We start from the raw sequence: 17849 nt of genomic DNA on the forward strand, positions 1-17849 counted from the left end.
TATCAGTATTGCATCAAAGATGGGGGAAATGTTGTTGCTGTATAATACAAATGGGGGGTTGTTGTTACTGTATATACAGTGCTGGCTACCACCAAAAGGAGAAACCTTGCAGAAATACTCATAGGAAGACAGTTACTCACCCTCAGACACTAGCTAAGAAGACCAACTGAATCAACCATGCATCGCTATGAGTTATACACAACAACGAAAGGCTGTAATAGGAGAGGAAGACTTCGACTAACCAACGTCAAAAACAGGCAAGAAATCACCGGCCTCAGTATAGATGAGATTTATTGTTGTGTGATGGACAGAGATGACTGGAGAAGCAGGGTAGTTGGGAGATTTGACCCACAAGCTCTGACTAAGAAGAAAGGAAGGAAGTATATAAAGTATAACTATAATATACAGTATATATACAGTATATAGTATGTTGCTTCAGTATGTGTTGAAAGTCCTTGTGCTGGCTCAAGTGAAACTCAAATCTACATTAGGATTATGATTTATATGAAGAGTTTGGTTCCAAAACACGATAAACGCCAAATTTGAAAAATTGAAACTCCTGCCACCAAACCATCAGCAATTATCATATCTTACTTGTACCATATTCAGTTTCGCCAAAGCATGGTATCTGCCATTGATTTACACACTGCAATACGGCCTTTCATTCCAAAATGAACAAACGCCATCACCGATTTTTCTCAAAACCAGACATATCCATTTGGCCAATCAGAGGCCGCCACTGGTGTGAAGTCTTCTAAGATGGCTGCGCCCATGAAGTAGGAAATCTCTTTGGCACTTCTCACATTTATTGGACAATTTCACATTGAATTATGAATAATTTTGATAAAATAATCAAAAAAAAATCTATAAAATAAAATAACCTGTCAAGAAAGAACACGGTTAAATGTACTTCAAATAGAAAGGGCTATGTAGCATTTTGGGGGAAAATGCCATGGCGTAGATATGTAGCAACTTGACAGAAAAATAATTACTTGGTTCAGTTAAAAGCTGTTAATTAGTTCTGGATTTCATTTTTGAAGTTTATTATCATTAAGGAGTTAGTCAATAAATTTTAAAACAGGATACAGTGGTTTTCCTTTTATCACTTCCCGTAATCAGAAAAAGTGATTCTTCTCGAAACAATGGAATTGGATATATAGTGTTTTGGAACCAAAACCAAACATCACAATGGGGGAAAGATGTGATTTTGACAGTGGCATAGTTGTTGGTTCCAGACAGGCTTGTGCTAGTATTTCTGAAACTGCTGATCTCTTTTTTTTTCCTCCACAAAACAGTCTCTAGAGTTTACAGAGAATGGTGTGGGAAAAAAACCCCAAAAAAACTCCAGTGAGTGACAGTTCTGTGGGAAGAAACATACATGGCCAAACTGGTTTGAATCAACAGAAAGACTACAGCAACTCAGACAACCACTCTTTACAACCGTGGTGAGCAGAAAAGCGTCTTAGAATACACAAAACATCAAACCTTGAGGTGGATAGGCTAATAGAGCACGTCCAAGAACAAGAATCGGAGGCTACAGCGGGCAAGTGGGCACAGGCTCAGTGAAACTGATCAGCCGAAGACTGGAAAAAGACCATGTGATCTATGATTTTATTGTTTACTCAATTCTGGAAAAAAAAAAAAAACTCCACACACACAGAGACCTCACTGACACATCTGGATCTCTAATCAGACATCTACAAATATGACCAAAGCAAAGAGAAAATGAAAACACCCAAAATAAAGTGATCAAGTAACATTTTGTGTTTTATATATATTTTTATACACACACACACACACACACACACACACACACACACACACACACACATAAATAAAAATGAAGGGTCCAGTATAATAAAAGAATCAGCTTTCCAGCTTTGTGTATCTTTTATTCCATCCATGTGTGTGTTTATGTACAGTACAAATGGTGGATCTTTGCTTGACCTTATAAAAGATTTATCCCCTGGAGCTGTGTACATGCTGTACGTAGTGTTCAGTGGTGAAATCTACATGCGCTGTATCCAAACAGCATAAGCAGCGACTCAGAACGCCGAGAGCAGCACGGTGCAATGAGTCTCTTCCCCATGGGCTTTCCTCAGGAATGCCAGCAGCAGCCTGAATAAAGGCAAGAAGAAATAAACCAACTTTACACCAAACATCTTCATCACACCGTCCATGATAGCAGTTCTCGTCCCGGGGAAATGGAACAGTAGCTTTCTTGCTTTTTCTCGGATGTTATAGTTGTGCAAATACATGAATTAGAAATGTAAGGCAAGAAAATGCCACTGAGTATAAGCTCAATTCTCGTGTCTGATATCCTTCTATCCAATCGGACTCCATCCACAGAGAACGGCGGCAGTTGATACTTCAGATTCTGCTGCAAACTCCCAGGAGTGTATATGCCTGCTTTTTCCTCCTCCTAATACAGCGCGTGGCCTGTCACACTGAAGCATGAAAACAAATAATAACCTGGTGTCCATCCCCTCCCTTTGCCCCTTGTGCCTTCACACACCCCATCACACACTCTTGCCTCGCTTCACACAGGCGAGCGTTAAAAATACATGTATAGCTCTCCTCATCCTTTATTCATTCTTACTCTCTCCTTTATGTTTATGAGGCTCTGGGGCTCCCAGGGTCCACGCCGTTGGCCCAGGGGGGGTTCAGAGAGGCTCCAGAAAGTTCCTGTTTTTCAAATCTAATTCACTATAAATGAGCCTCCAAAACATGGTGTGCTGCCCCACACACACACACACACACACACACACACACACACACACACACATACACATACATACATCCGTACTGGACACTGGGATCATTACAGCACAGCCTCCTGGATGGAGGTTAAGGTTAGACCAGAATACATGGTGAATTTTTTCCACTTATTTGTCTCAATATCTTACTTAATAACAATGAAAATGCATTTTTTTAAAAAAAATCAGGTTAATCAATATTATTTAGTAGAATTCATATTATATGTATATATCCCAGATCATAGTACACACTCTCAGAAAATAAAGTACATTATTATTATACATACAGGACACTTTTTTGATGGAATGACAATATATGTTCTATTCCCTTCTAGCAGGTTCCATTCATTTGGTTTGATAGCATGCAATATTGTTAGCATATCGCTTATCCTAGTACGTGCATTACGTCACTCTACCCAATGGAGAATGAGCACTGAATATGGTTTATGATGCTGCATGGTCATCAAGACAACATGATGTTACAGGTCAGAGACGTAAAACTTCCACGCTAGCGAGCGACTGGGACAATTTGTAAACAAACACGGCTGCCAGGTTTGCTTCATTAAATATGGAAGCTTTTGAGGGAATTGTGGAAGAGAAAGACGCATTGAACACCCAAAAGGAATGTGTATGTATAATAATAATAATAATAATAATAATAATAATAATAATAATAATAATATCGGCTGGCTTTTTTTCGTGGTATATGAGATAGATTTCATTCAGCTACTCATCTTCGACTCATTTAATATCATGTTAGCTGAATGGAATATATCTGATATACCACTCAACGCCAGAAAATAGTATTTAATTACTGCACCTTTAGCGGTACAACGGCTTGTCATTGGGGCAGTGCCCTCTACGGTACTTATTTGTACCCTTTATATGCTGCTTGGGATCATATATGTACCTTTTTGGCCCTAAAAAGGTACACATAGTTATCTTGAGGTCCAATAATGAGCCCTAGGGGGTACATTAGTGTGTAGATTTAGTGTAGATTGTACCTTAGGGGACAGAAATGGACTCCTACTATACCCCTATTTCTGACAGTGTAGTACAATAATAATAATAATAATAATAATAATAATAATAATAATAATAATAATAAGCACCACCATGTCCCAGCCAGTGGGGGTCAGTGCAGAGTATGGGGGGGGGGACACATACACACTGCTTTATCCCTTGTCTTGGCCCTTGTGATGGTCATCTGTGTGTGTGTGTGTGTGTGTGTGTGTGTGTGTGTGTGTGTGTGTGTGTGTGTGTGTGTGTGTGTGTGTGTGTGTGTGTGTGTTTTGTGAGACGTGGACACAGGCTGTGTCTTCTCTTCTCTGTGAATATTCCCAGAGGGATGTACCTTCTACTTATCCATGTTAGCATGCCGTCTGCTTGTGTGTGTGTGTGTGTGGGGGGGGGCCTCCCACATCCCACATCCCACATCCCACACATATTGATTAGATAATCACCCTGTCACCTATTACACATATCTTTTACATGCTCCCTGCTGAGAGAGACATGAGCGATATGGCTGACCAGAGGAAATCTTCATACCGATTCCTTTCATGTCCACCACTGAGCTTTGCGCTTTGTGTCCATACTCCCACTGTTCTCTCACGCTCAAGCTCACTCTCACTCGATCTCTTTCCTCTTTCCTCTCTAAGGACCAAGAGAGGAACAGTTTCATTATTTGCTGAGATTGGAATGTCAGTCCCTCTGCCCCTGACTCCTGAAGTTTGGGATGGATGCTTTGGTTTTTATTGTAGATATGATTACCAGGGTTATCTCCTATCCCCTACCTACCACTGAGGGTTTTATACACTTCCTTCAGGCATGGACCAAGATTTAAGATCTAGAACAGTGCGATGGAGGGCGGCACGGTGGTATAGTGGTTAGCACTGTTGCCTCACAGCAAGAAGGTCCTGGGTTCGAGCCCAGCAGCCAACGAGGGCTTTTCTGTGTGGAGTTTGCATGTTCGTGGGTTTCCTCACCCAAAGACATGCTAATGGATAATTGGTGGCGCTAAATTGACCATAGGTGTGAATGTGAGTGTGAGTTGTTTGTCTCTGTGTGTCAGTCCTGCGATGACCTGACGACTTGTCCAGGGTGTACCCCACCTCTCGCCCATAGTCAGCTGGGATAGGCTCCAGCTTGCCTGCGACCCTGTACAGGATAAGCGGTTACAGATAATGGACAGACGGACGGACAGACTGATGGATGGATGGACAGTGAAATGGGAACTACTTACCATCACTTTCCATTGTTCTGCTCCTCTGCTCGGCTCACTAAACACATCCAGATCTTTGTGATTCTGTTGATTGCTTCTCCTGTGTAGGCTGGTTACCTCTTCATTTTCAAATTGAACTCTCTTCTTTTTCTTCTTCTTCATGTAAATGTGTGTTGGCGAGAGAGCAACAGAGAGAGAGAGAGAGAGAGAGAGAGAGGACGATGGAATTGGCATGCTGTTGCCGTCCCAGCAACCTTGTCCCGGGGTCACAGGGGTCATGACACTTCAGCGGGCGTCCCTGACTCTGCTGCCCAGTCTCTGACCCAGTAATCCATGCCTGCTTTGGATACAACGGATAATAGAAAGCTGTATGTTTATAATAATGTCACAACGAGGACACATTATTATTATTATTATTATTATTATTATTATTATTATTATTATTATTAAAAGAAATTTAGATGAGAGAAAAAATACAGTAGTTGGTTACTAAACTTACTGTTTAACATAAGCTTTCCTGTACATAATATGGCACGGATAATATTGTCCTTTACAACCTTTTTGCACAATGAACTGTACATTATTAAAAAAAAAACCCTACATTTCTATTTGCCTCTATAGAGAAGGCTTTATTAGTGGATAAAGTCTCAGGAGAGAGAAAACAGACGCCTCCATAACAATGCAAATTGGACTTTGATCGACTCTTTAATTCCATCCGACTGCTGTTTTGTTGGTCTTTTTTTTTTATTTATTCTGAGTCAATGAGCTTTAATGAGAGCCCCTGATCCTGCGCCTCTATGCGCCGCGTGGTCGCGTTTGGTGTTTTGCCGGGAGCTTAGCGATGCTCTGGCCGCACTTCATTAACCCTGAGCCGGCCGCAATCCGCCCTGAGAGCCGCGGGGATTTACTGCCGTCCTTTCACATGCAAAAGAACAATCTCAGAGCCTTTTAACAAGAGCGGAGAGCGACTTTTCTCCGCAATCAGCTGTGCACTTCGCAAGAATAACCTCTTTTCATTAATGCTGAGGAGGTCTTTGCCATTCCTGGGAAGGAGCACTGATCCGTGTGATTGTGATTGTGATTATATTCCAAATTTGTTTGAGCAACCGGCTTGTTTTTTAGGGTACACATTTACAGATTCTACAAAAATCCATCTTCAAATCACCTCTAGATATACATATGTATTTTTACCTTTTATAATATCTGCTTGGATTGACATCTACATCTGTATCTACATACCGTACAGTATGGTGCAAACATCTTTATAGGCACATGCAAGAAAAAAACTCTATAGAGCAAAGATGCCTTCAGAAATAATGAAATTAAATGTTTTTACATTTTACAAAAATACTATAAAGAGCAGTGAGCAGTAATAAATTAAACAAAGTCAATATTTGGTCTGAGACTATTCTTTGCTTTAAAAAAAAAAAAAGTCTGAGGTCCAGTGAGTGCAGTTTGATAAGGAAATGAGCTGTAGGTTTTACAGAACCAGCCACAGTTCTTCTGGACACTTTGACTGTCACACTCGCTTCTACATTTTACCCCCAAACCCAGCAGCCTTCATTATGTTTTCTTTTTTAATCTGAAAAGTGCTCTCTTCTGGAATATGCTACTCAGACATTTACAAACATTTTTTTTCTGTAACATTTAATTTTGTGCTGGAAAAAACAACAACAACAAACGTTTGGAACTCTAAAATGTTTTTGTAATGTTTTGACTCAATAATGTAGAAGTCATAAAATAGAAATATATACCGAAGTTTGTATGAAAAAAAATAGAGGGGCTAAGACTTTTGCACAATACTGTATATTAGGTGGTTAAACAATAATGCATTCACACTTCTTATTCAAAAACTGTGAGACAAGACTTTTATTGTTTTGTCGTTGATGTGTCTACTTGCATTCCTCTTTCTGAGAGCGGTACGTACTTTTAATTTTACGTGAAAAACAAAATGGAAGAAATTGGAATGAAAACATCCACTGTAAAACCCGATAAGGTCACTGAGCTCAAAAATTTTATTGAAACCGATTACGTAAAAATTTTTGAGGTAAGTAACTTAAATTTTTTAAGGTAACATTTCTTAAAAATTACACTATAGTTACACTTAATTGTAATTTTTAAGAAATCTTACCTTAAAAAAAAATTAAGTTACCTCAAAAATTTTTACGTAATCGGTTTCAATAAAATTTTTGAGCTCAGTGACCTTATCGGGTTTTACAGTGTCCTGGAAGATCTTTTGATGGTTCTTTGGGGTGTCGTACTGCTGGAACCCTTTATAATATCTCCAGGAACCTTATTGCAAACATTTAAAAACATTATAGAGTCGCTGAAGTCCAGAAAGGTGATAAATTTTTTGTCTTGTTCCCACAAGATAATAACTGTGCATACAAGCTAAAAAACAAACAAACAAAACAACTAAAAAAAAACCTTTCAGACTTTTAGCAATTAGTAATGTCTTAAGAGTGACGCTTATTTTAAAAAAATAAACTAAATGTTTTCAAACTATCACTAACTGGCCATTGTTATGTTTCTAACAATATCACCGTACAGACAGATTATATTAATTGTAACCCAAAACTTGTTTAAAAAAAAAGAGTTTCAGTTCTCAGTAGCATCCTAAATGGCCAAAACAGATGTTAGCAGACCGCTAGCTGATCACTAGGCTAGTTTATTAATGCTAATGCTACCTTCATGTGCGGTCTACATTATCATATATTGGTTCCTACCTTCAAAGTTGCACATACACACTTCTGAAATAATTTTGCATCAGGTTTAGATTGGGTACAGACCTCAAGCTGACGCTGGGCCACCGGCGCTGACAGACTTTCAGCCACCTTTAATCCATCCTGCCAATGTTGGCGCAAATTCGATTGGGTTGTTGCCAACATAGCCTTTGGGCCAATATCAGTTTGATACCTGGGTAGAAACTTATTTGACTAAGCATTTTTACTAATCTTACTTTTAGTGGTTATTGATGAGGTGATGAATATTGCGAAACAGTATATTTGAAAATGTTATAGGCTACAGTATTTGCTATGTAGCAATAGCAACATTAGCAATAACAATATGTCCAATTCCAACTCCAATATGACTCTCTGTTTGGAGTAAAATTATAGCATTGTTGAAAATCTTGAGTTTTACATTTTTACAGAGGGAATGGACAGAAAATAAAATGGAAAAATCTAACACACACACACACACACACACACACACACACACACACACACACACACACACACACACACAAACCCCCAGATAGCTAACTAGCTAACATGCAGTGAATGTAAACGATTCCTTGTTGTGACTTGTGATGTGATAAATACAGGGAGCACTTGAAAGCAGCATAATTTAGCACTGTGGGATTGATTTCCTGCTAAATAAAGCGCTCTGACATGTGCGATACGAGACAAACCACGTTATCGACTTTCAATTAAAAGCCATTACAGACTTTTGTCTCATCGTTAATGTCCCATTCAGAGAGTGAACTCCCCCTAAAACACACTCCTGTAGAGAGTGATCTTTGGCCCGGTTTAAAGCGAGTCCAGGCTGCCGCTCAGCAGATGTCCCGTCGGCCGGTGACCAGCTGTTGGAGTCGGTTGGCAAAGGAGCAGACAACCGACACACTCTCTGAAGGGAAAAAAAGAAAGGTGGGGGTGGAAACAATCCATTTTCCAAATGGGATCATTTAGGGCACTTAAACAATTACACACTTTGGTGAACATTAATATTTCACGTATCACATATTGTTTATGGACACGCTGAATGAAAACACTGTGGAAGCTCTTTTCCTCCACTTGAAAAAAAAAAAAAAACGAAGTGAAGTCACATAGTAGCCCAGGACATAATAATGAGTTTGTATTTCATCATTATGAAATAGTGTGTCATAATTATGACTTATGACCTGTTAGCTCACATAGTCAACATTTTCTCAAAATTATGACTTAATATCTCATTATTTTTATGAGATAGTCATTATTACCTAAGTAACTTAAGTCATAATTATGAGGTAGTAGGCTAAGTTATAATTATGAAAAGATTATCTCAGCATTATGAGATATTGTCATTATTATGAGGAATTTAATCATAACTATGAAATACATCATAATTATGAGACAGTATGTCATAATTATGACTTATGTCCTACTGTCACAATGAGAACATTTTTCAAAATTAGGACTTAATATCTCATTATTATGAGATAGTCATTATTACTTAAGATAACTTAATTATCTTAGTACACTAAATTATAATTATGGGATTATCTCAGAATTATGAGATAGCAAGTCATTATTATGAGAACTAAAACCATAACTATGAGATAATTATGCGATACTTATGAGATAGTAGGCTGAAGTCATAATTATAAAAAAATTATTTCTGTATTATGAGATAGTAAGTCATTATTATGAGATCTTTAATCGTAATTATGAGATATGTCACAAAAAATGAGATACTAGGCCTAAGTCATAATTATGAAAAGATTATCTCAGAATTATGAGATAGTAAGTCATTATTATAAGATCTAAAACCATAACTATGAGATATGTCACAAAAATGAGATAGTACACTAAGCTATAATTATGGGAAGATTATCTCAGTATTATGAGATAGTAAGTCACTATTATGAGAACTTAAGCCATAACTATGAGATGATTATGAGATAGTAGACCTGAGTCATAATTATGCAAAGATTATCTCAACATTATGAGATAGTTAGCCATTATTATGAGATCTTAAATCACAACTATTACAATTAATGAAACAGTAGGCCTAAGTCATAATTATGAAAAGATTATCTCATTATTATTATGAGATAAGTCACTATTGTGAGAACTTAAGCCATGACTATGAGATAATTATGAGATACTAGACCTAAGTCATAATTATGAAAAGATCATCTCAGCATTATGATATAGTTAGCCATTATTATGAGAACTAAAGCCATAACTATGAGATAATTGTGAGATAATTATAAGATAGTAGACCCAAGTCATAATTATGCAAAGATTATCTCAGCATTATGACATAGTAAGTCATTATTATGAAAACTTAAGCCATAACTATGAGATACGTCACAAAAATGAGATATTACACTAAGTCGTAATAATGATAAAATCATCTGACTGTTATGAGATATGAAGTCATTTTTTTAACGAGTAAAAACGACGCTTGTCACAATAGGCAACGTGTGTGTGTGTGTGTGTGTGTGTGTGTGTGTGTGTGTGTGTGTGTGTGTGTGTGTGTGTGTGTGTGTGTGTGTGTGTGTGTGTACTCCATTTGCCTAATTCTTTACAGGATTCACACGTTTTTTTTTTGTTTGTTTTTTTTTAGTTTTTTTAAATATATATATTCAACACATCACTCACATGTAGGTTTATTTTCACGTGATTCATTTATTTTCACGTCAGCCTGTACAGTATTTCCCCATTTAGACTACCGAAGATTTTTTATTTACACGTGAATTGTATTTTTTTTTGCATTATTTTTTTTATTTTCACATTTAGGGCACGTGCTTTCATGAATCTATATCCCGCATATGAGCCGAGATTGTTCCCATGATGTCACGTGGTTAAATGAGCTCACATTTGCAATATCAGGTTTTGTCACACGTGATCACACTTGATCACGTGATTACGTGTGATATACATGATTTTTTTTTCCTTTGCAACTTTGTCGCAATAGGCAGTGTGTGTGTGTGTGTGTGTGTGTGTGTGTGTGTGTGTGTGTGTGTGTGTGTGTGTGTGTGTGTGTGTGTCCACCCCATATACCCTATTGTGAATGCCAGTTTGTAATCCATTTCCCTTTTTTTTTCCATGCACAGTGTGGATCATCTCTCCATTCCCCCTCACACTGTGCTATTCCCGGCGTGTGATTAAAGTGATATTTGTGCTGTAATCTATTAATAAGAGAAGGTCTAAGGCAGAATTAAGTTTCTCGGCTTGAGTTTGGATGTGTAAAGCCTCTGCAGGCGTCTCTGAAAGGTTAAAGTTTCCTCCGACTGAGACGCTCTTATTAACCTTTTTTTGGAGGAGGTTTGACAAATTAAATCCACGATGCTAACCAAATAGTGCAGGCTGTGAGCAAAGTGTCTGACAGTCGTGTTTAAATTTATCCACACACATTTTTTTTTCACTAATAGATTTTTCCCAAGTGTAATTTCGTGATATGACTTGCATCGAATATTGTGTGTGTGTGTGTGTGTGTGTGTGTGTGTGTGTGTGTGTGTGTGTGTGTGTGTGTGTGTGTTATTGTTGGGAAAGAAATCAGAAAACTGACAACGACAACTGACAATCCTGTTGGTTGTTTCTTACTGGGGAAAAAAATCCATAAAATATTATAAAATCCAATGAAATTCTTAAAGTTGTTTATTTTAAAAAGATAATCCTTCCTCTTTTTTATAGAATAACCTATAAAGTAATTTTAGTCTATTTCTCCTGATCCGACTTTTCACTTTTTTTTATTTAATCTAATTTCATTGAATGATGAATTTATTTTAAGTAATTTTTCAATGATGTCATGCCCATAACAATAACAGCTATTTAAAATATTTGAGATCCAGGAATATAAGCTCAAGATGCATTGAGAATAGCTGTCAAATTTGTCTGCATGGGAGATCAGCCAATTAATTAAGAGCAATCATAACTGCAGGATCATCCAATTAATTAAGAAATCATTCAATTAATTAAGATAGATCAAGTGTGATTTCAGGGCTAAACAGGAAGACTGTCCTGGAGTTTGATTTTGTTCAAAATACAGAACAAGTCAGAAAATTAAATCAGCAAAATGTCCTGCTGAATGAGCGATTAAAGCAATTCAAGTTCAAATGAATGAAAAAAAATTGTGTGTGTGTGTGTGTGTGTGTGTGTGTGTGTGTGTGTGTGTGTGTGTGTGTGTGTGTGTGTGTGTGTGTGTGTGTGTGTGTTGTGAGTGCTAATTAAATAATGTAGGATTTAATCAGACACGTCAAGGTAAAGGTTTGTTCACTTCCCACGTTTCCACATCATATAATTTAGTGAAAGGTCTTTATTTGAACATTTATAAAAGTAATTCTCCTCTCCTTATTACCTTATTACCTCAAGCCTCGCCATCCCTGTGCATTCAGCAGCTAGAAGAGTGGTTTTTTTTTTTTTTGTTTTGTTCTAACCCCAAAAGTTCATACCACTATAAGCACAAAGGAGGAGGGCTAAAGACAAGAATCACTGCACAAATCAATATTCTCAATATACACCTTCACCAAAGAAAGAATAACAACGGCTCTATACAGAATTAATGCACAATATCTGCTCTAACACATCAGCTTAGGGTTAAAAATAATAATAAGGAAAAAACGCAGCTTATTATTTAACGTGACATTCATCATAAATGCTAAGCAACATGACATTTTGTTGGGCTTTTAGAGCATTGTTTAATCCCTAACAGATTTTAAACAGGGTTGCCAGATGAGTCCTTTCCACTCAGAGTGGAGTATTTTCTCATTTCTTTGGGCATGGAAATCTGAATGAGATATAATTTAGTCCCATTTGGTGAGGTCATAGGCTTTTTTATTAATTAGAACTAGTTTAAAAGATTGAGGTGTAAACACTGATTGCAATCTGGCAACCCTGAGCTTTAAATATGGCAGCAATTCAGAATTCCTAATTCATATGGCAAATTATTATTATTATTATTATTATTATTATTATTATTATTATTATTATCTGAGCACAAATGTTCTTCGCACCTGATTTCATCTTTTCCATCCACTTCAGTAGGGAACATTCTGTCCTTACATTTAGCTGCTGGGGGGAAAAAAGGGGAAAAAAGTAAAAAGAAAAGGAGTGTTTATTTTACTGGATTTGGATAATTATTAAGCTATATGAAGGCGTTTTCATTTTTATGGACGTGTCCTTCCTTGATTCCTTGATCATCTTCTCCTGGAAGAGACTTCAAGAAGAATAAAATTTAAAAAGAAAGAAAGAAAGAAAGAAAGAAAGAAAGAAAGAAAGAAAGAAAGAAAGAAAGAAAGAAAGAAAGAAAAACTATATGAAAACCTAGATTTGCTGTTGACCCAAACATTCCTATTTACACGAATCTGATACGTTTAATTCATTTTTTTTTACAGTTGGGGGGGGGGGGAGAAAACTGCTTTTCATCTGTTTTGTGTGTGTGTGTGTGTGTGTGTGTGTGTGTGTGTGTGTGTGTGTGTGTGTGTGTGTGTGTGTGTGTGTGTGTGTTTTATCTCTATAATTTCAAGAGGTTTTTTTATTTTACACAGGGGCTATTACTGTAATCATAACTAGGCTATATCTATCACTGTCCATAATAATAATAATAATAATAATAATAATAATAATAATAGCCCCTCATGTGGTTTATTCTTTTTTCTTTCTTTTTTTTTGCTATTATTGCGTCCTTAGTAAACATTTCTGAAACATTTCTTTTTTTCTGAACATAAATGATAACAAACAATAATCTTATATAAATATATAAGTTAAATACAAAAAGGGGCGCGAATAATTACATAAATTATGACTAATAGCGCTAATAATATAATCAACTTAGAGCTTGCTTCTTCATTTAAGAAGCATATATATTGGCTTTATGATATAATATATATTCTCGATCCTTTAGTCAACAGTAAGGTTGAAGTCCAGAGCTGCCAGGTGTGTGTGTGTGTGTGTGTGTGTGTGTGTGTGTGTGTGTGTGTGTGTGTGTGTGTGTGTGTGTGTGTTAATAAGTATAGACCAAGTTTCCAGTCTATGGTCTGAAGAGTAAAGTCCGAGTCCGGGGAGCTCATCGCGGTGGGGTGGGTCTGGGCAGTACCACCCCGGGCAGCGGGGGGAGAGGCGGCGGAGGCTCGTGTCCGCCCTGCAGCCCGTGCAGGAGAATCCGCGGTACGAGCGGAGGCCGCTGCAGAGCCGCAGGAGCAGCGGGGGGAGGAGCTCCGGCGCCCCGGCACAGGTAGGACAGCGCGGCCGCGCCGGGGTCCAGACCCGACACCAGACCCTGCGGGTAGAAATACGGCGATGGAAACATCCTCTGTAGGGCCGAGTAGTTCCCGGCTTCCGCTAAGAGTTCCAGTCCCACCGCCGTCTGCCTCTTCCACTTCGTCCTTTTCAGTGAAAGGAGATGGAACACAGCTTTATCAGCACATACAGCCGTGTGAAGAATATTAAGACACGAAATAGCTAGTAGGCCTTATTTAAAAACACACACACACACACACACACACACACACACACACACACACACACAAACAATCACGTGACTAGTTACTGAAGTAAACTGCCAAATTGTTCACTGGAGTGCTCCATCAACAGGACATCATTTTGGACCTGTACGCTTTTAGACCACATGATAAATGCACCTTTAAAAGTAAAAATATAAAAGTCTATAAGTGGTCCTGAAATAATTTCCAAACGCACAAATCGAGCTACATCCTAAAGGTACAAAACTAATAACTGTCATCATAAGGCACAAATGGAGCCGATAAATCAGTTGTTCTTTATAGATTCCACCCTAAAAGTCTTCAGCTCGATTCCAGACATGCTCACCTGTGTTGTTTAGCAAAGCTATTGTGAATTTAAAAAAGAGATGTGCTTTTATCATCATCATCATCATCATCATCATCATCATAAACCAAGACTATGGCTGTCAAAACTGTACAACAGGAGGCCAGAGTATGGAACAAAAGCCCCGCCTCCAAGAAAAATGCATGACATCACAAATAAACGCAACACACAAATTCTACACAGCAAACAAAGTTCTCCAGAAGGTGCAGTTTCTGGTTATCAGTCACACACAAGGATATTTTGTGTTCAACATTAAATAGGCTTTAGGTGCACATGAAGCACATGTTTGAATTGCAAGGGAAGTCATTATTATTATTATTATTATTATTATTATTATTATTATTATTATATTATTATTATTATGTGAATCAAATGTCGGGGGTCAAACAGCAATACACAAAATCCTTAAAACATTTATAAATAGCTGAGTCAGTCATTAGAAAGAAGATTTTATTTTCAAAAAATGACAGCAAACAAAAATCTTTCCAAAACGCAAACCTAAGACTTTTTTTTTAAATAAATAAATCACAGGAAGTATGTAATGTCGAGGCAACATAATAATAATAATAATAATAATAATAATAATAATAATAATAATAATAAAACAAATACTTGTGCGTTCACCCAGTTCATGTTCATGTAGGTTACTAGGACTGTTTTTTAAGCACTGCATTTCTGTTTAAAACGGCCTTTAATTCTATTCAGGAACGTATTATTATTATTATTATTATTATTATTATTATTATTATTATTATTATTATTATTATTATAGAATAATAGCAGGAGAAAGCAGATATGAGTTTTGCCCTTCATATCTGAGTGATCTGTAGCCTGTAAATGTGAACTTGGCAGGCAGAAGTGAACCCCGCCTCTCCATATGCTACATTGGATGTAAAGTGAAAGTTAATAATTAATTAAAAATAAATTAATTAATTAATAAAAACTATTGCCTATTATAAAACTATTATGTAAATTAAAGAAAATAATAAAAAAATTTTTTGGGGGTGTGTGTGTGATTGTGTTAGTGTTGACCTATTTCGCGATTGTAAGGACAAAATAAAGCAACATTTGCCAAGTAAATAATTAATAATTAATAATTACAATAGCCCTATTGTCTGACTATTAAACAGGGTTTCTGAATAATGTATGGACGCAGCAATGTATAATTAATTTTTGAATTCAATCAACGTTTTTGCATTGATTTTTAATTCATTATGACTATTATTTAACTAGACTGAAAATGAAAAAGGAAGACCGAAAAAAGAAATATCTATCTATCTATCTATCTATCTATCTATCTATCTATCTATCTATCTATCTATCTATCTATCTATCTATAACAATATTTATACAAGAGGCTCTCATCACTATGGTGTTTTTCAGAGAGATCCTGCATAAATTTGACCATGCCTTATTTATTTATTTATTTATTTACCTGCGTAAATCATAAGGTAGGACAAATTGTCGGGGGGGGGGGGGGGGGGGGGGGGCGACGACGACGACGACGAAACAATTTAACACAAACTCACCCAAATGCCATGAGCAATTGACTTTCTTTCTTTCTTTCTTTCTTTCTTTCTTTCTTTCTTTCTTTCTTTCTTTCTTTCTTTCTTTCTTTAATTCGCCTCCTATTTAATAAAGTCACCTGAGAAGAGTATTGTTATATCATCCTTTGCAATATTACAAATATCATTAACTTTCACGTGGAAATCTATCTATCTATCTATCTATCTATCTATCTATCTATCTATCTATCTATCTATCTATCTATAGTCTCATGCTACAATATTCCTGAAGCACCATTTTTCCCTGTGCACGAGCTTCCTCCACAGAATTCAACCACTGGATGTAAACAGAACACAGGAACCTCTGTAGTGTGATGTGACCCTGTAACCCAGCAGGTCCTCACCTCCTGTTTTGGTACCAGGTCTTCACCTGCGTGTCGGTGAGGTTCAGGGAGGCCGCGAGCTCCATGCGGTCCTGCACGCTCAGGTATTTCTGGCGCTCGAAGCTGCGCTCGAGCTGCGCGAGCTGGTGGTCGGTGAAGGCGGTGCGCGCTTTCCGCGGCTTCTTCAGCCGCACCTGGGGGCTGTCTCTGCTGCTGGAGATCTCTCTGTCTCCTTCTTCTTTCACTGAGGGGAAAAGGACAGAGAGGCGCGTGTGAGGGAAAGGTGGAAGGAGAGCGAGAGAGAGAGAGAGAGAAGGACATTGAGGATTATTCAGGGAAACAATAACGCGTGTTGGAAAACGCCTCGTCTGTTTTGCGAGATGTTACACTCTCAGAACGTTGTAGCATTAGCATAAGGATGCATGCTTTATGTCTTTAGTGTGCATTTTTATTTTTATTCTTATTTTTAATTTTTTTTGCCAGGAAGCTTTCAAAATAATCTAAGGCATAAAATTAATTTACATTTCATTCTAAAATGTGCACCAGATGCACTTCAGAAAGAAGGTGCAAAACATGCACCAGTGAGAGGAAAAGTACAATTTCGAATCTTTAAAAAAAAGTAATCAATCTTTTTCAATGCATGCACAATAAAATATTGTTCCTCTTAAAAAAAACTACTATACTTTTTTGTAATAGCAGTGTAATAATAACAGTATACGGGGTACTTTAGCAACTTTGATACACGGTGTTGGATAATTTGTAAAAAAAAAAAAATTTTTGTATTGTTGACAATAGAGGTCTCAGAGAAACTTTTCTCCAAAAAAAAAAGAAAAAATAAAAGTTGCTCATGTTTACAGGCTACAGCCCAATACTGCATACTAGCCTATTAAATAGTCTGTCAATAAATAAATAAATATTAGGCTATTAAGATACATAATTATTTTTCTTAAAAAAAAATTATATATATATATATATATATATATATATATATATATATATATATATATATATATATATATATATATATATATATATTCTAATTTTCCTGTTTGTAAGCACTTACTGAAGATGAATGAAAAATTATTATTATTATTATTATTATTATTATTATTATTATTATTACTACCTTCCTCTTACCCTTAACCTAGAGAAATAAGAGAGCCTTCTTCTCTTCCTAAGCCCTTATAGAGCAAAGGACACGGCACAGAGACCAGCGCGTCTCTGAAGGAACACAATAATCCGACTAATTGAGCCACAAGGGGACGGCGAGCTTTCAGCAGAGACTCGGAGAGAAACTTCACTCACACACACACACACACACACACACACACACACACACACACACACACACACACACACACACATCTATAAAGAGCTCACCGTTACAAATCTGATTAACAGTGGGACAAATTACACCAAAAATCAGCTCTGAA

The 17849-nt window shown here is 37.0% G+C and overlaps 1 protein-coding gene across 1 annotated transcript in view; it reads right to left on the minus strand.

Moving 5' to 3' along the window:
* Positions 1-13749: 13749 nt before the first annotated feature.
* barhl1b (BarH-like homeobox 1b) overlaps positions 13750-17849 on the minus strand; it is a 5741-nt gene continuing 1641 nt past the window's right edge. Inside the window, exons 2-3 of the mRNA XM_060934977.1 lie at positions 16438-16660; positions 13750-14068 (exon numbers count right to left, since the gene is read on the minus strand). Of these exons, the coding sequence (XP_060790960.1) occupies positions 13750-14068; positions 16438-16660 (542 nt within the window). The remainder of the gene's footprint in view (positions 14069-16437; positions 16661-17849) is intronic.

This window comes from Neoarius graeffei, chromosome 12 (genome assembly GCF_027579695.1).
Source record: "Neoarius graeffei isolate fNeoGra1 chromosome 12, fNeoGra1.pri, whole genome shotgun sequence".
Taxonomy (NCBI): domain Eukaryota; kingdom Metazoa; phylum Chordata; class Actinopteri; order Siluriformes; family Ariidae; genus Neoarius; species Neoarius graeffei.